Source organism: Neofelis nebulosa, chromosome 2 (assembly GCF_028018385.1).
Source record: "Neofelis nebulosa isolate mNeoNeb1 chromosome 2, mNeoNeb1.pri, whole genome shotgun sequence".
In the NCBI taxonomy this organism is placed as follows: Eukaryota; Metazoa; Chordata; class Mammalia; order Carnivora; family Felidae; genus Neofelis; species Neofelis nebulosa.
This window is the reverse complement of record NC_080783.1, coordinates 47,870,037-47,894,528: the sequence shown is the minus strand read 5'-3', so window position 1 is coordinate 47,894,528 and position 24,492 is coordinate 47,870,037. Positions and strand designations below refer to the sequence as shown.

The following is a 24,492-nucleotide window of genomic DNA, read 5'->3' as shown; positions in this document are numbered from 1 at the left end:
TTAAATTACTAGCAAAAAATGAACCTCTTTTCTCAATCATCTCACAGGTACTCAGTGACTCCTAGGAACAGACATGACATAGCAGTAACTAAATTCACCTTATTCCCATTGGACAGTCCTAGTCTCTCGAGAGAACCGTAAAGCAGCTGCATGCAGTATAGCAGTGGTTCAATAACAGACCTGTGAATCTGGTTTGCACACCATGGGAGAGACGGTCTCTTCTTCTCACCTCTAATTTTCCAAATCTAGTTCTTCACCCTACCCACTCTGTATCCTCTCATAGGTCTATGCAATCTTGGTCATTGGATGAACATCAATCCTTTATCATGCCCTAGACAATAAATTAGCTTTAAATTACTGTGAAGCCCTTCTGCCATGAAGGGTAATATATACACAGCATCCAAGGATTAGGCCACGGACATCTTTCGTGGGTGGTGGGGAGGAGTGCTGCATTATGTCTACAACAGTCCACCTCTGGCCTCAAAGATTTACTTCAGTCTCACATGCAAAATACATTAAACCCATCTCAAAGTCACCCAAAGCCAAACTGGCACTGCAGCAACTCAAAGTCCCCAATCCCTCCTTAATCTCATTAGCCTGAATGTCCGGAATCTTGTCATCTAAATCATCTAAATTAGGTATGAATGAGGCTTGAGTTATGGTCCATCCTGGGATACAATTTCTCCCTATGTGTGGGCCTGTGAAACTAAGGAAATAAAGTTCCCTGTTCCCAACAGCATCTAACAGAGATATTTTGGTTCAAAAAAGAAAAAAAGTAGGAAAAACAAGAAGTCACTGGTCCCAAGCAACTTAAAAATCCAGCTGGGAAACTCCATTTGGTTTCAAAGTCTGTGAATAATTCTCTGTGGCTCATGGCCCCAACACCCTGAGTGGTCCTTACCGTCCCCTGCCCCACCCTCCAACCACCACCATGAAATGTAGCACATGTTTGCAGCTGAGTACTGTATTGTTATCAGCCTATTTCTGCTGGGAACACTTTGTGGGCCCCATATGTTTTTTCACTCTGTACTTCAGCCCTTTTAGACAAATCTGGCAGTGCTTCTGCTGATGTAAAATTTTCAAGAACCTTGTGGATCTCCTGTGTACATCAAGAAGACTCACTCCATCATACCAGATGCTACTCTACATATCTTCGCTGAATGATCCTATCTCTATTTTTGGCTACTTTTGAGATGTTTGAGGGGATCTATGAGTCACATGCTTAATCTCTTCAAAGAAAACTTTCTGAGATACTAGCAGAAGTTTGCACAATCTCTGTGTTCTCCTTACTGCAAACTCTTTTGACAATGAATCTCTTAATTTTTGCATCTTTTGCAATCTAGATATGTTGAGAATTTTCCAAACCATAAGTCCTAGTTTCCTGGGTTCTCTTTTTAAAAAATGTATACCTATTTAATGGAATTTATATAATTAAGGTCAACACTGGAGCGCTTTCACATAGATGGCCTGGTAATGCTCTTCAACAGGTTTGCCCCTAAAACAATGCAGGCTTTTGAAAATCTGGACCCGGTCTTTTAACAAACTCCATATCTTAAGACTTTGGTCTATATTTATCTGGCTCCATCACTTCCTACCACACATTGGGCCATCCCAGCTAGAATGGCTAATGAATTCTCTTCTACCTAGCCACCACACTTGGGAAAACTTGTTGGGTGGAGAGGGTTACCTGAAATTCCATAGATGAAATTGCCCACTCTTTGACCTACAGCAGGTAATCTACATATTCTGACTATAATCTCAGTGATTTACATGCCTGTTACCTAAGGAGACCTCTAAAACTGGGATTTAGTAACTGTTTGAATCATATGATCTGCTTTGGTTAATAATCCCAAACTGTCCTTATCTCCAGGAGTGTGCATAGATCTACCTGAGTAAATGATTTTTGTTCAAAGAAATACAAATGTTAACCTTGTTCAGCCCTCTTCAACAGTTGGTCCCTTGGTTTTAAAACTCAAATGAAATGGTTCACCATCAAATGAAGACAGCAGTATTGCAGGAATATTCATAATGTAAGGAAATAGTCGATTACTAAATCTTAAAAATCATATTTCCAAAAGTAAAAGTTCTTGCAATAATTTGTTTAAAAGGGATTCTGTCTTTTTTAACTAAAAATTCTTAAAAGTTTATTTACTTATTTTGAGAGAGAGAGAGAGAGATCACATGCATAAGTGAGCAAGAGAGGAGCAGAGAGAGAAACAAAGAGAATCTCAAGCAGGCTCCGTGCTGTCAGCATAGAGCCAGATGTAGGTCTCAAACTCATGAACCGTGAGATCATGACCTGAGCTGAAACCAAGAGTCGGACGCTTAACTGACTGAGCCACCCAGGTACCCAAGGATTCTTTCTGAATCAAGGAATTAATCCCATTTATAATTGCACCAAAAACCATAAGATACCTAGGAATAAACCTAACCAAAGAAGTAAAAGATCTGTATTCTGAAAACTGTAGAACACTTATGAAGGAAATTGAAGATGACACAAAGAAAAGGAAAGACATTCTATGCTCATGGATTGGAACAACAAATATTGTTAAAATGTCTATATCACCCAAAGCAACCTACACATTTAATGCAATCCCTATCAAAATATCACCAGCATTCTTCACAGAGCTAGGACAAACAATTATAAAATTTGTATGGAACCAGAAAAGACCCTGAATAGCCAAAGCAATCTTGAAAAAGAACAGCAAACCTGTAGTCTTCCAGACTTCAAACTATTTTAAAAGTCTATAGTCATTGAGACAGTTTGGTACTGACACAAAAACAGTCACATAGAATAATGGAACAGAATGGAAAACCCAGAAATGAATCCACATCTACAACTAATCTTTGACAAAGCAGGAAAGAATATCCAATGGAAAAAAGTCTCTTCAATAAATGGTGTTGGGAAAACTGGATGGCGACATGCAGAGAAATGAAACTGAACCACTTTTTTACAATATACACAAAAATAAACTTGAAATGGAGGAATGACTGAAATGTGAGACAGGAAACCATCAAAATTCCTAGAGGAGAACACAGAAACAACTTATTCGACCTTGGCTGTAGCAACTTCTTACTAGACACGTCTAGTAAACACAAGCAAACATGAACTATTGGGACTTCATCAAAATAAAAAGCTTCAGCACAGCAAAGGAAACAATCAACAAAACTAAAAAACACCTTAGGGAACAGGAGAAGATATTTGTAAATGACATATCAGATAAGGGGTTAGTATCCAGAATTTATAAAGAACTTCTCAAACTCAACACCAAAAAAATAATCCAGTTAAGAAGAAATGGACAAAAGACATAAACAGACATTTCTCCAAAGAAAACATACAAAAGGCCAACAGACATATGAAAAAATGCTCAACTTCACTCAATATCAGGGAAATACAAATCAAAACCACAATGAGATACCATTTCACACCCATCAGAATGACTAAAATTAACAACTCAGGAAACAACAGATGTTGGTGAGGATGAGAAGAAAGGGGAACACTCTTACAATGTAAGTAGAAATGCAAACTGGTACAGCCACTCTGGAAAAACAATATGGAGGTTCCTCAGAAAGTTGAAACTAGAACTACCCTATGATCAGCAATTGTACTAGTAGGTATTTATCTAAAGGATACAAAAATACCGATTTGAAGGGGCATATACACCCTAATGTATATAGCCACACTATTAACAACAGCCAAATTATGGAAAGAGCCCAAATGTTCATATATATATATATATATATATATATATATATATATATATAACTCAGCCATCAAAAACAATGAAATCTTGCCTTTTACGGTGATGTGGATGGAACTAGAGTGCATTATGCTAAATGAAATAAGTCAGAGAAAGACAAATACCATATGATTTCACTCCTATGTGGAATTTAAGAAACACAAGACATGAACATAGGGGAAGGGAAGGAAAATTAAAATAAGATAAAAACAGAGAGGAAGGCAAGCCATGAGAGACTCATAACTACAGAGAACACACTGAGGGTTCCTGGAGAGGAGGTGGATGGGGGCTAAAATGGGTGATGGGCATTAAGAAGGGCACTTGTTGGGATGAGCACTGGGTGTTATATATAAGCGATGAATCACTAAATTCTGCTCCTGAAAACAGTACTACACTATATGTTAACTAACTTGAATTTAAATAAAATCTTGGAAGAAAAAAAAAATAAGCAAAATATTCTGTCTTCTCCCTCACATAGTTCATTCTGGCTATTCCTTTGTCTTGGCTGTGTCATGGCGGGGGGGGGGGGGGTCTCTGAAGACACCATGTACAGAGGTTGCCAGTGACAGTTCATTAGTGCATCATACAGCTCCTTCCTCTGCTCCATGAACTCCTTGTTGGCCTTAGTCACATCCAGCTATGGCGAGGGATCATTCAGTGCACTATCTCCAACTTCTTCATAGGTCTGTGTGGTGCTCTGGGTGTAGCCATATTGGGAGTAACTATAGCTGTTGCTGCCTGTGTTCTCTGGTCATAGCTCCACTAGGCATGGTAATTCTGGTACTGCTAGTAACACTGGCTGTAGCTATGAAGACACATCTGATTATATTCCACTGGCTTCATATGGCTCACTTTAGCCATTGTCATGCTCAAAAGCACTGGTTTAGACCCCAGTCTCACTGCTCCCTGGCATTCTATCAGGGTTTGCTTCTGTTCCAGTTCATCTGTGAATTCCATAAAACCAAAACCCTTAGTCACACCTGCCTGCCTAGTCCAAAACCACCTTGCCTCCTCAACAGGAGGGGCAGATGTTGACAGTCAACCATATACATACAACTTGCCAAAATCAACATCTGGAGTCAGCCCTCCCCCCTCAAAAAAGGGAGTACTCAGGGCTATTATCTGGTTATTTCCCATAAGTGGCATAGTTTAGTTTAAAACGTTTTGCAAGTGTGGCTCCTGGAGAAGTATCCCATTAAGTTTATGCAAACCCTTCTTAGCTGTGGCCAAATCTGTGCTTTCTACAGAGAAGTAGCCAGCTGGGATACCAGTGAGCGCCATCTACTTTGTTCTTATTTTTCAAGATTGTTTTGGCTATATGCGGTCCCATGCAATTTCATATGGATTTTAGAATCAGTGTGTCAATTTCTACAAAGTAGTCATCTGTACTGACCCTTCAGAGCCTGGAGCCTGCTTCAGATTCTGTGTCTCCCTCTCTGCCCTTCTCTCTCTCTCTCTCTCTCTCTCTCTCAAAAATAAATAAACATTCAAAAATATATTTTTTAAATTATGGTGTAATTAACATTTAACATTATATTAGTTTCAGGTGTAAAACATAATGATTGGATATTTGTATATATTGCAAAATGATCATCACGCTAAGTCTAGTTAACTTCTGTCACCATACACAGTTACTATATGTGTATATATACATATATATATATAATTTACATAAATATTATATATTTTACTTACATAAATATATATATTTTACTTACATAAATATATATATTTTAAGGACTTTTAAGGTCTCTTCAGCAACTTTTAAATATACAATACAGCATTTCATATTAGTTACCATGCTGCACATTGTATCTTATTTATTTTATAACTGGAGGTTTATAACTTTTGACACCCTTTGCCTATTTCTACCACCCTCCACTCCCTGCCTCTGGCAAACCACCGATCCATTCTCTGTATCTGAGCTTGGTTTGTTGTTATTGTTGTTGTTTAATTTCACATATAAATGAGATCATAGGTATTTTTTTTCTCTGTGTGACTTATTTCATTTAGCATAGTGTCCTCAATTCCATCCGTGTTGTCACTAATGGCAAGATTTCATTCTTTTTTGCGGCTAAATAGTATTCCATTGTGTGTGTGTGTGTGTGTGTGTGTGTGTGTCTGTGTGTCTGTGTAACACATTTTCTTTGTCCATTCATCCACTGAAGGACACTTATGTTGTTTTTATATCTTAGCTATTTAAAAAATCGCTTCAAAGAACATGGGAGTACAGATACCTTTTTAAATTAGTTTATTCATTTTCTTTGGATAAATATCCAGAAGAAGAATTGTTAAATTGTATGGAATTTATATTTTTTATTATTTGAAGAACCTCCATACTGTTTTCCTTGCTGGAGAGTTACATTCCCACCATAGGACTCAAGGGTTCCCTTTTCTCCACATCTTCATCGACATTTGTTATTTCTTGTTTTTGGATTCTGGTCATTGTAACAGGTGTGAGTGAGGTGGTATCTCATTGTGGTTTTGATTTGCATTTCCCTGATGATGAGTGATGTTGAGCATCTTTTCATGTGTCTGTTGACCATTGGCATGTCTTCTTTGGAAAAATGTCTATTTCAGATCCTCTGCCCAATTTTTTAAAAAAGTTTATTTAAAAAATAAGCTTAGCTATTTAGAGACAGAGAAAGGGAGCATGAACAGAGAGGGGCAGAGAGAGAGAGGGGCAGAGAGAGAGGGGGAGAGAGAATCCCAAATAGGTTCCATGCTCTCAGCACGGAGCCAGACTTGGGCTCAATCTCATGAACTATGAGGTCATGACCTTAGTCAAAACCAAAAGTCGAATGGTTAACTGAACCAGTCAGATGCCCACCAAAGTCCTTTGCCCAGTTTTTAATCGGATTGTCCAGTTGTGTGAGTTCTTTATATATTTTGGATATTAACCTCTTGTCAGATATATTATTTACAAATATGTTCTCCCATTCCATGGATTGCCTTTTCATTTTTTTTGAAAAAAAATTTTTTTAATGTTTATTTATTTTTGAGAGAAGGAGACAGAGCACAAGCAGGGGAGGGGCAGAGAGAGAGAGACAGAGAGGGAGACAGAGAATCTGAAGCAGGCTCCAAGCTCCAGGTTCTGAGCTGTCAATCCAGAGCTCCACGCCGGGCTGGAACCCACAAACCAAACAGTGACATCATGACCTGAGCTGAAGTCGGACACTTAACTGACTGAGCCACCCAGATGCCCCGGCTTGCCTTTTCATTTTGCTGATGGTTTCCTTTGTTTTGCTGATGCTCTTTAATTTGATGTAGTTGCACTTCTTTGTTTTTGCTTTTGTCGCCTTTGCTTTTAGAGTCTGATCTAAGAACTCACTGTCTTTAAGAGTCTATTATGGGAAATTAATAATCAGGCAAATGTACAAAAGTAAAAAATTCTAGAGAAAAATAAATAAAAATAAAAACTCACTGTCCAGGTGGATGTCAAGGAGTTTATTGCTTATGTTTTCTTCTAAAAGTTTATAGCTTAAATCTTCCACTCATGTTTTTAATCCATTTTTTTTTTTTTTAGATTTTATTTTTAAGGAATCTCTACACCCAATGTGGGGCTTGAACTCACAGCCCCGAGGTCAGGAGTTGTATGCTTCACCTACTGAGCCAGCCAGCTGCTCCTCAGGCCTTTAATCCATTTTGAGTTATTTTTTGTATTTGGTGTAAAATAGTAGTTGCTTCATTCCTTTTGCATGTGGCTGTTCAGTTCTCCCAGCACCGTTTATTGAAGAGACTGTCATATCCCCATTGTATATTCTTGCCTCTTTGTCATAAATAGTTTTTGCATGGGTTTATTCCTGGGCTCTCTATTCTACTTGCCGATTTTAAAATTGGTTTATTTGTTTTCTTGCGATTGAGTTGCTTAAATTCCTTATAAGATGTATGGTTTGTAAATATTTGCTCCCATTCCATAGGTTGTCTCTGTTGGTTGTTTCCTTTGTTGTGAAGAAGCTTTTACGAATGATGTAGTCTCACTCTTTTCTGCTCCTAATGATGGTGCTGAGCAGAAGCTTTTTATCTTGATGAGGTCCCAATAGTTCATTTTTGCTTTTGTTTCCCTTGCCTCCGGAGACATGTCAAGTAAGAAGTTGTTGTGGCCAAGGTCAAAGAGGTTGTTGCCTGTGTTCTCCTCTAGGATGTTGATGGTTTCTTGTCTTATATTTAGGTCTTTCATCCATTTTGGGTTTATTTTTATGTATGGAATAAGAAAGGGTCCAGATTTATTCTTCTGCATGTCACTGTCCAGTTTTCCCAACACCATTTGCTAGAGTCTGTCTTTTTTCCATTGGATATTCTTTCCTTCTTTGTCAAAGATCAGGTTGACCATATACATGTGGGTTTATTTCTGGGTTCATTATTCTGTTCCATTGACCTATGTTTCTGTTTTTGTGCCAGTACCATATTGTCTTGATGATTATAACTTTTAATAAAGCTTGAAGTTTGAATTGTGATGCCTCCAGCTTTGGTTTTCGTTTTCAGGATTGCTTTGGCTATTCAGGGTCTTTTCTGGTTCCATACAGATTTTAGGATTGTTTGTTCTAGCTCTGTGAAGAATACTGGTGTTATTTTGATAGGAGTTGCATTGGATACGTAGATTGCTTTGGGTGGTATCAACATTTTAACAATATTTGTTCTTTCAATCCATGAACATGGATTGTTTTTTCCATTTTTTTGTGTCGTTTTCAATTTTTGTCATAAGGTTCCTATGGTTTTCAGCATATAGATTTTTCACCTCTTTGTTTAGGTTTATTCCGAGGTATTTCATGGTTTTTGGTGCAATTGTAAATGGGATCGATTCCTTGATTTCTCTTTCTGCTGCTTCATTATTGGTGTATAGAAATGTGACCGATTTCTGTACATTGATTTATATCCTGCTATTTCACTGAAATCATGGATCAATTCTACAATTTTTTGGTGGAGTCTTTTGGGTTTTCCACATAGAGTAGCATGTCATCTGCTAACAGTGAAAGTTTGACCTCCTCCTTGCCAATTTGGATGCCTTTTATTTATGTTGTCTTATTTTTTCTATTTCTGTGAAAAATGCCACTAGAATTTTGATAGGTATTGCATTGAATTATAGATGGCTGTAGGGAGTTGGACATTTTAACAATATTATTTTTTTCAATTCATGAACAAGGGATTTCTATTCATCAATTCTGTGTCTTAATTTCTTTTATCAGTGTTTTACAGTTTTCAGTGTACAGGTCTTTCACCTCCTTGGTTAAATTTATTCCTAAGGTTTTTTTGTTTGCTTTTGTTTTTGATGCTATTGTAAAGGGAATTGTTTTCTTAATTTCTTTTTTGAATCGTGCATTATTAGTGTATAGAAATGCAACTGATTTTTGTATGTTAATTTAGTATCCTACAACCTTACTAAATTTGTTAATAGTCCTAATAGTTTTGATGGAGTCTTAAGGATTTTCTATATATAAGATCACGTCATCTGCAATTTTACTTCTTACTCTATGGCTTCGATGCTTTTTATTTCTTTTTCTTCTCTATTTGCTTTGGCTAGAACTTCTAGTACTATATTTATTAAAAGTGGTAACAGTGGGAATCTTCGTTTTTTTCCTGATCTTGGAGGAAAAGCTTTCAGTTTTCACTCTTTTTAAAAAAGATTTTTTTAAGTTTATTTACTTTTGAGAGAGAGAGAGAGAGAGAGAGCGAGCGAGAGCATGAGCTGGGGAGGGGCAGAGAGAGATGGAGACATAGAATCTGAAGCAGGCTCCAGGCTCCGAGCTGTCAGCACAGAGCCTAAAGCAGAGCTCGAAACCCACAAACTGTGAGGTCATGACCTGAGCCGAAGTTGGATGCTCCACTGACTGAGCCACCCCGGTGCTCCTCAGTTTTCACTATTGAGCATGATGTTAGCTGTGGTCTTGTCATATCTGCCTTCATGTTGAGGTACATTTCTTCAACCTGATTTGTTGAGAATGTTTTTTATCATGAAAGGGTGTTAAGTTTTGTCAAATGCTTTTTCTGAAACTATTGAGAACTTTTAAACTATTAAACTTTTATCCTTCATTTTGTTACTGTGGTGTATCACAACTGATTTCTGGATGTTGATGGATGTTGATGGAGGCAAGCGTGGTGCCTGAATCGAGGAGGAAGTCCTGGACACAGAGTCCACTTGAGCCTGGGTGCATGGGTGCTGGTCTAGTGCTGTGGTGGGCCTAGAGACTGGGGCCACAGGGGCCATTCAGGCAGTGGAGCAGGCCTGGAATTTGGGGCCATAGGAGCTAGACTGGACGCTGAGTCTGAAGGTGTTGGCCTTGTATATAGGGGGCTAGCCTTGCATTAGGGCATGCCTGGATTCTGGGACTGCAGGGGCAGATTCTTTCTTAACTCTTGATAGTGTTCATCTTTTCTTCAGAATCATTTGACTTCCCTATAATTTCTTTTATCCAATCTTTCTTACTTACACCAAAAGAAATGTATTATATAGATTACACACACAGGAGTAGTTCCTCCTCATTCATGATTCCATATTTCTGAATTTGCCTGTTTGCTGAAATGTATTTGTCACCCCCAAATCAGTACTTTCATGGTTATTCACAGAAATGTGCAGATCAGTGAAAAATTTGAGTTACACAGCATTCACATTCCCAGCTGAGGTCAAGCAAGGTGATGCTCTTCCTTCTTCCTCCTGCTCTCATAATAAGTGTCCTTTTGGTGGTCTACGCAGTGCCAATTTTTTTTTCAGTTTTGTACTTTCCATTATTTATTCTGTTGTTTAAAATGGCCCTTAATTACAGTGCTGAAGAGCTGTCTAGTGTTCCTAAGCCCAAGAAGGCTGTGATGTTTCTTACAGAGAAAGTACATGTGTTAGAAAAACTTCTTTCAGGCATGAGTTATAGTATTATTGGCTGTGAGCTCAATGTTAATGAACTAACAAAATGTAATAAATAAGGTGTCTTTAAGCAAAGACACACATAAAACAAGTTATGCATTGATCAGTTGATAAAAATGTGAACCAGAGACTCACAGGAATCTAACCCTATTCTTCTTAGGAGCAATCCATTTTAAATAATAGAATTCTAAGGGGAAATATGAGGTGATGTGAAAGCTCATATGAGGGGCACCTAATCAAAGCTAAGGGTGTTAGGAAATGTATTCTGGAGGAAGGAATATCTAAACTAACCTTTTGGGCCCTATGGGAGCTTACCAATTAAAGATGTGAAGGACTAGAGTTCCAGGCAGAAGAAATCAACATGTGAAGGTCTAGGGGCAACTCAAATGAGTCTAATTTCAGGGAGTAAAAAATGCTTTGTCTCTTCACTGGTGCTATCTGTCTCTCTCTGTACACGCTCTGTGTGTGTGTGTGTGCGTGTGTGTGTGTCTGTGTGTGTATGCACGTGTGCCTAGCAAAGTGTGTTTATGTAGCAAATATTCAGAGATGAGCCTAGGTAGTCAGAGGATAGATTGTAAATGGCTTTGTAAGTCTATTAGGGATTATGGACTTTATGCTAAGAGCAATTGGGAGGTAGATCTTAGGCAGTGAAAAGTTATATAGTATATGTATGGTAGTATAATTTGCTTTTTGATGGCTCTGGAAGTATTTTTTTTAAATAAAAATGAAGAATTTCTAACACTAATAGTTACATTGTATCAAGCATGAACAGTATCCTAGATTATGAACTTGAAAATAACTTCCTACATCAGTTGGCAGCTTCCATTCCTCTGTAAAACACACTGACTGACAAGTAACCCACATGGAGTTAGCAGGATTCACCTTCCGGAAAGTCTGCTTGGTTTTGCTTTCTGCGTGTGTGCCAAAAATTCAGTTATGTCTCTTCTGAAACTTATTTTTGCTATGTATTTTAAGGAATGGATGAAATATAAATTTGAGCAAAGTGTATTTTTCTATGAAAACAAAGTTTAACACGAAGTAGGTGAAAAAATTGTAAAAAATTGGGAAAAAATTAAATAGAACGAATTGGCACTCAGCTTGCTTGTCAGGAGTCTTTAAGAGCTCCTTCCACTTAAACTCAAACTGCAAATCATAGAGGTTCATTATAATTGTGGTTTATGACTTCAAACCCTAGGTTGTGGTTAGATACTTAAAAAATATCTTGGCCCTATATCAAAAGAGTGGTAAATAAATGTACATTTACTTATTTTAAGATAAAACAAACAGTTTAAAACATATTTAAGATCTATTGATTTGTCTCTTCACCAACTTTTTTTGATTCACTAAATACTAGCCCTGATCGCATGAGATAATATGGTTTTTGTATATTGCGCAGAAATTAGGCATAAACTATATGAGTATTGGAACATTTAAGAATCCTCTAAGAACCATCTTGATAGGCAAAGCTTTTCTTTAAACACTCCACAGTATTGAAGGATTTGATGTCCACCCTCTACTGGGGCCATGAAATCAGTGGCTTTGCCTCTGGAAGGTCAGCTTTTAACATATTAAAGAAGATCTGGCCACCATAAGGCAGATGACAGAAATCCTGGCAGTCTTCCTTCCCTTCTGATCTGCCAGTCAGGTTTTTGGAGCCGTTTCCATTTTCTCCTTTCCTCTCTCCAGGAGCAGAGGTAACTTGGAAGAAAATGCAACAAAAACAGCTTGATGAGGCTGATAAAGGCTCCCTGCATTCCACCCCCCACCCTGCCCCCCACCAGTAGCTCCTGCTCACACAGGCAGGGCAAAGCAGGGGTGGAACAATAGTGTTTAATGTGAGGGACCTCACTTTGACATCTGTTTTCCAAAACTTACATAGCTCACATAGTTTATTTTTGTCTAGAAATCACTAAACAGCTCATGTAGCTTCAAAAAGTGCAGAAAGACAAAGTCACATATTATTAGTACAGCCTTGACCAAGACGGTAAGTAGCCTCTCTGATCTTCAGTGTTTCCATTTGATAAACAGGATAATGAAAACTAATTCGTAGGATTGCTCTAAAGATACAGTGAGATAATATATATAACATGCCTATTATTATATTATTATTATTATCTTTGTGGTTAAACAGGTATTATTTTCATGCCCTTGGGCAAAGAATAATTTTCCACTACCAAGGAGTTTTTTTTTTTTTTTTTTCCAGGAAGTTGGAAACATTAGGAGGAAGACACATAAAAATGGTGAGGGTGGAAAGGGACATCCAATCAACCAAAACAGCTGAATCAACTATGATGGAAATGATATGATGTCACGATCAGATAACATTTGTATTATATTAGGAGATCTCCAAATGCAAAGAGACCACAGCTGAACACAGCCTATCATCTATTCTGTAGCCTATATTACCAGTCAATCTTGATGATGACATAAGCAGCCACTCAAGATCCTCAGTCTGAAAATCTGGGTGTCATACTGAACATATCTCCCTTCCCCACCCAATCAACTATCTCTGTTGGTTCTAGCCCTAAGAACTGAATCTCCCATGCCTTTCCTCTCCCTTCCAGTGTCACAAGACTTCTGCATCTCCTCACCGGCTTTTGGAAACACCTCTGAACTGGCCTCCTCTCCTTCAATCTATCCTTCAGTAATCCTACTTTCATACTGATACCAAAGTGACCCTGCTAGGTAGACTGGTGTCAAGTCCCTTCCCTGATTAATTTCTTTCACTACTTCCTAATCACTTGCAGTGTATGTCAATGTCCTTATGTACATCTGGAGGGTTATTACAGGAGTTAGCACATATGAAGTGCTTAAACAGTGCATGGACACAGTAAATATTATAGAGGTGTCTGCTATTATTTTTTTTAATGACCTGATCTTCACTCTCCTTTTTAATCTAAAACACTGCCACTCTGTCACAATCATTGCTCAAATTTCCAAACACATGGTACTATTACACATCTCTGGGCTTCACACACTTAGATAGTGTTCCATTAAAAAAATTTTTTTAACGTTTATTTATTTTTGAGAGACAGAGACAGAGCATGAATGGGGGAGAGGCAGAGAGTGAGGGAGACACAGAATCCGAAGCAGGCTCCAGGTTCTGAGCTGTCAGCACAGAGCCTGGTGGGGTCTCAGACTCACAAGCCATGAGATCAAGACCTGACCCGAAGCCCAACACTTAACAGACTGAGCCACCCAGGCGCCTCTGCCCCGTTGTTTTTAAGACTTCCTGGTTGTACCCATCTACGTATGGAACTCTTATTCTTCTTAAAACCCCAGGTCCTCTGGTGTTTTATAGCCGACTTCCATATACCACATAGTTAATTTCTTCCAAACTCAGCGCAACCTTCTGCACGTACGTCTCCAGTGGTAACCACCACCTTGGATTATAATTTGCTTGTATTTTCCCCTGCCCTAACAGGTAGCGAACCTTAGAATGCAAGGAAGACTGTATCTTGCTTATTTCAAGCACCTGAGTGAATGCTGACACATAGTAAGAACCTAGTGTGCATTTATTTAATAAATGTTTTTTTAGTAAGCGAGAAGTGTAGGCTACAATCACACAAAATGTAATCAGGAATATTTTGTAATAAAGAAAGAAATTCCCACTTGAGCAGAAAGAGGAAGTTCAGTTAAAATTGGTAGAACTGTAGTTTAAGTGTTGGATAACCAATGATGGCTGTGATGCGGCAAAGCCCGAATGGCCACAGATCCTGGCTAATTGATGGGTGGGTGCTGCGTTAAGTGTTTTAGGAGAGTAATCAATACACCACCTTTTCCTCTACTTCGGGTCCAGGTGGGGGCAATTTTATTCCCATTTCTGCAAAATTCCCCGGTGTTTCCGTAAGGCTGGAGGATCTGAAGGCCGACCAGCCCCCAGAAAGGCTCTTCTCGCTCCTTTCCCCTCGGAGGCCGCCGCCCGGCCCCGAGCCCCAGCGCTGCGCGCGGCCCCGGCCCTCCGAGCTGCTCCGCCGCCGGTGACAGCTGAGCCGCGGCCGCCGGCTCCCGGCTCGCCCCGCCCTGCGCATCACGTGCGCGAGGATGCTAACTTCCCCTCCTCCTCCACCCCCGTCCCCTCCGCCTCCCAGGCCTCCTCCTCCCGGCGAGGGCGTGCGAGGCAGACCGCGCGAGCGGGAGCGAGCGAGCGGGCGCCGCCGGAGCCCGCAGCCCTGGCGTCCGTCGCCGCCGGGAGCCCCGCAATATGCCGCCGCTGCCCTCTGGCTCTCGGCCATGGCGAGGCTCAGCCGGCGCGTCTCTTGTACCCTGCTGCTCGGCCTGGCCGCGGTGCTGCTGAAGGCGCGGCTGGTCCCCGCGGCCGCTCGAGCCGAGCTCGGCCGATCCGACCTCAGCCTCATCCAGCAGCAGCAGCAGCAGCGGCAGCGGGAGGAGGCTGAGGAGGAGAGGCCAGAGGTGCCGGGGGCATCCTCCACCCTCACTGTTCCAGGTAGGTCCCGGTAGCCCGGCCCTGCCTTTCCATCGCCGCGGGGGATCTCAGCTGGCGTCGCTGGCCTCCTCGCTTCTCCCGTGGCCGGCTCACTTCCAATCGCTTGTCCCTACCCATCCCCACCTCCCCGATCTCCCCAGACTGTCTGTCCAGGACTCGGGCTGTGCTCTGGTTTCGGGAAACTGCCCTTTGGGGTGCTGAGCTTTCTGGGAAGCGCAGAGCACTGCAGTAGGGTGGGGAGGGGTCGGGAGGGGGTAGGGGTGAATGACTGCCTCGATTGATTTTTTTCTTTTCTCTTCCTTCTTCCTGAATTCTTCCTTTTGCCCTGAGAATGACTGCACGCGCGCGCACGCACACACACACACACACACACACACACACACACACACACATACACACACGCTCCGTTCCCAAATCCATTTAGCATTCTGTTCTTTATTCTTTTCTTTCCTAGAGACGGGAAAATCTTGCAATAGACACCCACACGGCTTTTCATCATCTCGCCCCGCCTGGTTTATTTAAATTTAGATCTGGAGAAAGAAATCTTGATTTATTTTATTATTTCTGTCTCTTCTTAGCCCAGGAATGGTTTAAGTCAGTTTGCAAGAATGCCTTCAATATACTAGGATGAAATAAAACAAAATGGAATAGGAGTTTGTAGTTGAAGGAAAAGGGTAAAGGGGAGGTGGAACGATACCATAAGTCAGTAGTGATGTGATTACAGCAAAGCCTGCCTCCAGAGAGGGGAATCTCCTTACTTGTTAGTGGAACTTAAGGAGGCAGATTCTTGACATTATTCATGAGGGTGAGGAAATGCACTCTAGTTTGTGTGGCTCTAACAATCCCTCAGTTCCTGGCTGGTTTCCCCCCATTAAAGCTCGATGGGTAAACAGAAAGCTGGATTATCCATTTTAATAGCCTCTCCCCACCCCCCACCCCAGTGCTCTTCCCTGCTGTAGATGCTGCCTGCTATTTAGAAAGGAAAAAAGCTATCGATATTTTTGGCAAGTGGGCCTAGGTTCCCACAAAACCAAAGTGAACCGTATTTTGACATTTGTTTTTGTTTTTAAAATCCTGCTTGGTAACCTATGAAATGCTGAAAATGAGATTTTGAAGAGTGGAATCAGCATCTTATTTTGTACTTCTTGTTCATCATCAAAGAGCAATACTCAGGCATGCCAGCTGCGATTCATGACAGACAGGATGATTTAATTTATCAGAGTGCTGGGAACATAGGATGAAATCACCGAAGTGTGCAGGAAAGCTTGTGTTTCTCACACCCTCTTAAAACCAATTAATAACACTCAAGCGTGGCTAGAAGTCCTGAAGGGTATGCATTGTATGATGGTTTTCCTACCTAGCTTTTTATAACTGAAAGTGCCACCAACAGGGTTTGGGCGAGGCTGTTAAACATGCTGTTTGCTAAACTTACAGAAATTAGACGTAGAAGCACAGTTGAGAGCTTGTCTTCATTATGAGGGTCATTTCACAAACTAACCACAAAACAGAATTCTGAGAAAGCGTTGATGGACTCCGTGGTTTGACACGTATTTTTATTTCGATATATTTATTGAAATTATATATTTATTTCAGGAATATTAATTAGTTAAAGGGGGTTTTGACTACTATGATATATGTTGTGATAAAGGTTATGAAAAACTGCAATAATATGAGAACTTTTGTGTGTAGCTGCAAATTAAAATCTGTTTCCTGATATTTTTGAAAATATTTTTGAAAAAGGTTATTTTGCAAACTAGCAGTTTTTGTCTTACCTATTGTTAGGTCCATTGAAATAAAGGAATCACTAGTAGGTCAAATGAGAGCCTGAAAAGTAGTCTCTTTTAACTTTTGCTTTTCCCTCAAAAACTAACTCCCCAAAGCCAGTGGCAAACAAGAGAGCAGTCCAGTTGATTGCAGTTTTAGTTACTGGAATATTGAGTATAACGAAATACAACCAAAAAACAAATGAGTTACAATATTCCTCTGAGCGCGTTGTGATCTCTGGATCGAACTGGTCTTCCTGTTTCAACCTTTGTTCCACTACTGCCTGTTCTCCTCTCACAGCTCCTGATCTTTTTAAAAACATTAAATAGGACTGTTTTCTGCTCACAGTGCTCCAGTGGCTTCCCATCTCTTTCACACTAGATGCCCAGACCCTGAAAATGGCCCAGGAAGGCTTAGATCCTCTTGGTGCCCCTCCCCCTCCTATCTCTCACATCTCTGACCCTAACTCACTCCACTGTAGCCACACTGGCTCTCTGTTTCTTCATTTTCCAAGTGCCACTCTGGGATAGGGCCTTTGCACTTGCCATTTTCTCTGCCCGGAATTCTGGAACTTCACATTCCTCAGGTTTGCTGCACATCGCTGTAACAAAGAAGCCTTTCCTAACCAGCTATATTAAGTAGTAATCTGCATGCCCTGTTGTATTGATCCTTCTCCCTGCACTTATTACCCTCAACCCTTCTTATAAGCTTGCCTCCTCTTACTAGAACATAAGTTCTGTGAGGGCATCAACCTTGTTTTGTTTGCTATTAAATTATTATACACATTTCTAGTACCTGGAAGAGCATCTGTTGCCCACAGGCATAGATAAATTTGTTGAATGAATGAATGAATGAATGAATAAACAAAAATGCTGGCATCAAGGATCTTTTGAGTGTTTTGCTATTTAATTTCCTTGTGAAATTCTTCACTGGAATTTAGCAGGGGATATGTAAAAATAAAGGAATGTTAGGTAGAAATATTTGTAAGTAGAGGTTATGAAATTTAGATCTTTAGCTAATTTCAGTGTTTATCTTATTCTGACCATAGAGAACTGTTTGATACTAATACTTGACAAGACATAATAAGAGGACTCAAGATTCTTTACCCAAGTGCACTTATAATCCTCTTATGACCTAGGAGGGTATTTATATACCTTTATATAGCTGTAATTGAGCTTGACTTTATTCTTTGCCTCTGGTGCTTCTGATTCTTGGGACTATAGAACTTGTTACAGGCAACATTTGGAAATCTAATAAGGCATAGTTAGTGACTGGTATATGACTGAGCCTTGTCAGTCCATAATAGAGAAATTAAGCATTGTCCTTGATTAGTATTCTCTGGATTTTGTTATTCTGAAAATTTATGTCTCTTTGTGTTGCTGAGAAATTAGGAAGTAAGGTTAAAGAAGTTGAATATGAGATTGAAATAATCAGGATGTAAAAAACCTGAATTTTCATTTTCTCATTAACTTCTAAAACACCATCTTCAGAGAGTAGTGAGAATAAAGACTGAGGTCGAGGTCTGTCACATCCATTGTTTTCTCCAGTGTATGCAGCAGCTCGAATTTCTCCATCTGCACCAGTATTTGTTAGAAATAAATATTTGAGAGACCAGTGGAGAATTAATTTGGGGGCTGGTGGTAGCTGAGAAACCATATCATATTCACTCTGATGGTCCATTAGATGGGAGACATGCTGGGGGTGGGGACGAGGTGAGCTGGAGAAAATAATGAGCTCCATTTCAAATTCTCCACGTGAAGCACAGACACAGGGCACCTCTGTGAATTTTTATAAATGTCTTCTGCATACAGAAAAAGCTTCTTGAGAGATATATTTTCATGGTATAAAATTTTGATTGTACATTTCACTGATATATATTTCTAGCCTTTTTTTTAATTTTGGAAAATGTTAAATATATAGAAAGTAAACAGACTAGCATTAAAAAAAAGCCCATACCTGTCTCCTAGCTTTAACAGTGATTGAATTCTGCTGTTATTGTTTCACCCACACCTCCACCCATTTCCACTATGTGGGATTTTTTTTGGGGGGGGGGGATGTACATACATTGAAATGTACATACCTTAACTGTACTATTTTGTATTTTTGGTATATGGATAGGCCCATGTAACCATCATCACCCCTGTGAAGATATAGAACCTTGACATCACCATAGAAAGTTCCCTCCTGCCCACCTCCCAGGCAATCCCTGCCCCTTATCCAGAGACAATTACTGTTCTTTTTTTGTTTGTTTGCTTATTTATTTAGAGAATACGAGTGGGGAGAGTGGGAGAGAGAGAGGGAGAGGGAGAGAATTCCAAGCAGATTCCACACCCTCAGTGCAGAGCCCTAGAGGGGCTCAAATCCATGAATCAGGAGATCATGACCTGAGCCAAAACCAAGAGTCGGACGCTTAACTAACTGCACCACCCAGGCACCCCAAGACAACTACTGTTCTAATTATTTTTATAGATCAATTCTGCATTTTCTAGAGCTTCATAAAACAGAGTCATATAGCAGGCATTCTTTTGTGTCTGGCTTCTTTAGCTCAGTCTAATTTCCATCGGTTTCATCCATATTGTTGAATGTTCAATAGCTTATTTCTTTTTACTGCTGGGCCTTATTCCATTGTATGAATTACTCCACTTTGGTTTATTGCTTCTTTCTATTGATGGCTATTTGGGTTATTTCCAGTTTTAGCCATTGTAAATGAAGCTGCTACATTCTTGGACAAATCTTTGTGTGGGTATGTCTTCATATCACTTATGTAAATGCCTCAGAGTGGAATTGCTGAAACCCAGCACACTTTTGTATAGCTGGAACCCACCACACTTAACCTTTTTTTAATATTTATTTTTGAGGGAGAGAGAGAGAGAGAGAGCGAGAGCAAGCAAGCAGGGGAGGGTCAGAGAGAGAGGGAAACACAGAATCCAAAGCAGGCTCCAGGCTCTGAGCTGTCAGCACAGAGCCTGATGCAGGGCTCAAACCCACAAATCGCGAGATCATGACCTGACCTGAAGTCAGATGCTTAACCGACTGAGCCACCCAGGCACTCTCACACTTAATAACAATCAACTTAAAAATGTTGAACTTTGATATAGACTATTACTATATACTTTCTATTACATTCAATAACTTGATTTAAAACTTATTGACTTAAACAACCTGATGGAAATCTATCCGTGAAAGCATTTATTTACTTTTTTCTCTTCCAATGAATTTAAAAATCAGTAGGAGAAATGGGATTAGAAATTGACTGTTCTATCTAAGGTACTCATGCCTTAAAGGCCATGTTCCCAGATGGGGTAATTATGATTTCTTTCCAGGATTTTAGTAAACCAAAGGGTTTAGTAACCAAGGCTATATCTTGGTGTTGATTACTGGTTGAAAAACACAGGCCATTGTGTTGAATTTGAGTCCAGTTTGTTTTAGTGGTGGTTTTCTAATGTTTTTAATGTGACAACAAAAACTACCAAATATTTTTCTGAAACGAAACTCTCTTCCCGCCACACCTCCACAGCCAAGTGTATAAATAGTGAACTGGATTCTCTTTCAATGTTCTGTTTGACTAGGTTAGCTACAGTATTGTCATTCATTCACTTGGCTTAGTGTAATGTGCCTTAATTTCTTTTTGTCCAAATTGCCTTAGCTTGGAAATGGATACAATATGTTCCATCTGCTATTGTTAAAAAGTATACTTTATAGTAGTTACCTGGAAAATTCTAAAACTTTGAAAACTATGTGTTGTAATGCAATACATCATAAGCTTAAGAAATAGCTTCTGTTTGCTCTGAAGATTGTTCGGAGAGGTCTCTTTAATTGGCCTTTGTGTACACATAATCCATATGTCTAAAACATACAAGATTCTTTGCGTTTTAAATTCTCTTATGACTGTTTGTGTCATCGGGACCAGACAGTATTCTTAAAGTACTTGCCGATGATGTCTGTGAGTATAAAGGCCACTTTACTTGGGCCTGAAATGTGTGATTTCTTTTTTTTTTTTAATTTTTTTTTTAACGTTTATTTATTTGTGAGAGAGAGAGACAGAGCATGAACAGGGGAGGGTCAGAGAGAGAGGGAGACACAGAATCTGAAACAGGCTCCAGGCTCTGAGCTGTCAGCACAGAGCCCGACGCGGGGCTCGAACTCGTGGACCGTGAGATCAGGACCTGAGCCGAAGTCGGACGCCCAATCGACTGAGCCACCCAGGCGCCCCTGAAATGTGTGATTTCATTTCATGTAGGGTAGAGTGTGTCAAGGAAGTGGTAATCATTTGCCACCATTACTAACATGTCGAATCTGCTTCTTTGGTCTAGTGAACCCAGACTGCCTTGATACTGTATTATGCTTCTCGAAAGCTTCAGTTGATGATGCCTGTTAAGATCTCCATGTTAGGGCTCTATGTCTTGCACAGAAATTAAGATTTAAAATGAATTTCGTTTATATATGACTGAGATTTCAATTTCCATTTAGTGTGCTTTCTTTCTGAAGTAAGTTTCTATATCATAACAAGTTAGAGAATAATTGAAAAATTAAACATTCATTCGCATTATCAGTTATTGTACTTAGTCCAGTTTTGTTTCTGTTCAGTAGAGAATTACTTAAAAAGTATGTAGTTTTAATTCACTTGTTAGCTCTGTTGAAATGTAAAACACTTCTATAGCCAAGCCAATACCGATTCATATCTATGGACCTAAATGATAGTTGGGTTTTAGGTGACCAGTTAGTTGGAAGCTGGTAGAATGTCCAGCTCAAACCAGACAGAGCTCATGCGTTGAGGGCCCTGGGTTATCTCTGGGGTAAGTCCTCTAGGGATATTGTATAATCCTATATCGATTGGCTTTTCTAAACTAAAATAAAGCCACCATCCATAGTTTTATTCCCACCTACCTATTCCTCTCTTTTATTACAACAGAAATAGAAACAGGATGGATAGATGGATGATTTGTTTTTCCTACCAGGTTAACTATAACCAGGAGTTGAATAGAAGTGTCTTGGGGTTTGTGACTTACTGGATTTTGTCACCCATTCCGCTCATGCTTGCTCTCATGTTTTTGGAAAGGGTAGAAATTAAGTTGTCAAAATATGACTCTATATAGTTAAATGGATTATGTTTCTTCAGAACTTTAAACATGCTGCATGTTTGTATGAGTAGAGTTTGTTTGTAAATGTCTGGGTGACTGAGACAAGATTACCAAAGGTACCACAAGAATTTAAAATGATTACAATAACACTTTACAATTAAAAGAATTATAAAATGAATTTATTGTAAAAATAAAATACAGGGAGGCTGTGCTTTTTATGTAAGGGGGAAAAATGCCTCCAAGAGTAATGGGTATAGTAGTATTTTTAAAAAATATTTCACTAACTAAAAGGAACTAGGCATGGATCAGTGATGAGAGTGTGTCATGAAACACAGATGATATTCAATTCAATTTATATACCTGAAGTTAAAAAAAAGTCCACCTACTTATTTATATTAAATGAATTAGTGTATTCCAAGTATTTACATTTAAAGACAGATAACTTCTCTTCATAAAACAAGTACTTTCCAAAGTACAGTGTATGATATATATCTATTAGACTCTGGACTTTTAGCAGAAAAGCTTTGTCTTAATACTTCCTAAATCAGAGTTTAACTCTCATTCATGATCACAAACAAGAAAAATATTTGATAGTAATGTATGAAACAACTAATCTGATCTTCCAGTGCTGTTTATAATGGAGCAGTGTCTAATATCTATGAAAATATGTAATAATTAAAAATTAAAAATTTTTCACTTTGTAGATTATAATAAGTCTTCTTGAAATCCCATGCTCTTAGAACTAGAATGGTAGAAATGACCTTGCCCTAAGTGCTTTGCCCTGGCAATGTTTGAAAAGTATATGACATAAGCTAGAAGACTTCCACATCTTAGATGTTGTGGTACCACCTGGCAGTTACAAAGTCTGATAAAAACTGATAGTTAATGATTTGATGATTTCTTTCATAGTAAATATGACTAAGTCGAGTGATCCTTGTTATAATCTAAACTTTCTCTATCAACTGACTCAAGTTTGTGAATGAGAAGAATCAAAAGGATGTGTATTTTAAAATTGCTTCTGAATCACAGTATTTCAAGTAGGGAAGAAGTCTTGTGAATTAATAAAGCTTGGTAGGTGTGGGATGTAAAAATGTAGGAAGTGAAGCCTGGAGGCTGAGGCTGAAGAGAAAAGAAGTCAGAAGTAATAGAGCTCACTGTGACGAGTAGGAGAGGGGGTCAAGTAAGCAATTTCATGGGAGTGAAAAGCACTTACAAGTTGTGAATGTTTTTCCTTCCTGTATGTATAAGGGACTCACTGTCCTTTTTACCTTTTAAGATAGAGGTTCTAGGCAGCCAGTGGAAGGGTGTGGGGTGTTTATGAACACCCTGAAATTAGTTATGTAGTCTGCAATTATCTTGTATTCGGAGTATCTGTAAGATTTTCAAAGGAATCCTTGACCCCAGAAATGTTAAGAAAACCTGCTATGGTTAATTAGGCCTTTGTAAGTGGACTCAAGAAAAGAAGAAAGGCAACATTCATACTCAAATAACAGTTTTGTATGTTCTTAACATGTGGAGTTTCTCTGTTATTGTACACACGTGATGGGTAAAATTAGTAAGTGTGACCGCAGCATAACTAATCCTGACAAAAGGCTTTAACCCTTAAAGAACTGGTTGCTTAGGATGCATGTGCCTTGGTCAATTCTTTCATTCTCTGGTTTTTCAATTCCATTTGAGGAATGGCTGCCATTCCATTTGTAGAATGACTACCAATATGCAACATATATCTTTTGGTAAATCACATGACTTCAAATTGTTTTATATCCAGTTTTCATTATATAATGAACTGGTAGGATACCTTATACCTGAAAATACCCTCTGTTCAGAATTCTTTGGCAGTCAACACAGAAACTCTCTGTGTCTTGGCTCTTGGCTCTTCCACTGAAGGGTAGGGTCACTGAGATTCAGTTAACAAGGGCTCTGATGATTTTGTGAGTCATCTAATCCCTCCAGGTCTGATTATATACCTCAATCAGTTTTAGCAGATGAGGATGTACACTGGTTGTTATTAATTCCCCAAGAAGGCATTTATAAAAACCTAAGCCTTTCCTCACCCACTGAAACATGCATTAATATTTGGTCTTTAAACAGTTTTGGGGTCAAAATAGTAATTTCAGCTTACAGTGATTTAAATCTGCTAGCAATTAAACTTGCTGTTTTCATTACCAGTGCTGTTCTGGGCTTTGAAAATTAATATTGTTTCTAAACTCACTGAAACCCATATTTTTCTACTCACTTTTTTGATTCATGCCTTTCCCAGTTTCACTAATAACTGATTACATTGGAAGAGTTAGATGCTATGAAGATGAATGGCAGAGTGAAGAATTTTCTTTGTTTTGAGGAATAACTTTGTATTGCAGAATTCTTTCATTTGAAAATCCAAATGGAGAAATTTGTATTTCAACACATTCTGATGTTCCAAAGATAAATAATAGCATGTGTTGTGACTTGGAATGTTGTAGCTTCAGAAAACAGCATGGGGCACAGACATGGAGGTAGAAAAGGAATAGGCGCCCCTGACAAGTCCAAGTCTTACTGTGATCATTGTGCTTCATGTACATAAGGACTGGTTCAGAGTCCGGAACTCTATGCAGGGACTGTACA

At 39.2% G+C, this 24,492-nt stretch overlaps 1 protein-coding gene and 1 pseudogene across 1 annotated transcript in view; one reads left to right on the top strand and one right to left on the bottom strand.

Moving 5' to 3' along the window:
- Positions 1 to 480: 480 nt before the first annotated feature.
- LOC131490377 (tRNA selenocysteine 1-associated protein 1-like) lies at positions 481 to 13,179 on the bottom strand (annotated as a pseudogene).
- A 1,507-nt stretch (positions 13,180 to 14,686) lies between these two features.
- Positions 14,687 to 24,492, top strand: part of FAM171B (family with sequence similarity 171 member B) — a 67,309-nt gene continuing 57,503 nt past the window's right edge. The window contains exon 1 of the mRNA XM_058711871.1: positions 14,687 to 15,043. Coding sequence (XP_058567854.1) covers positions 14,830 to 15,043 — 214 coding nt within the window. The 5' untranslated portion in view covers positions 14,687 to 14,829. The remainder of the gene's footprint in view (positions 15,044 to 24,492) is intronic.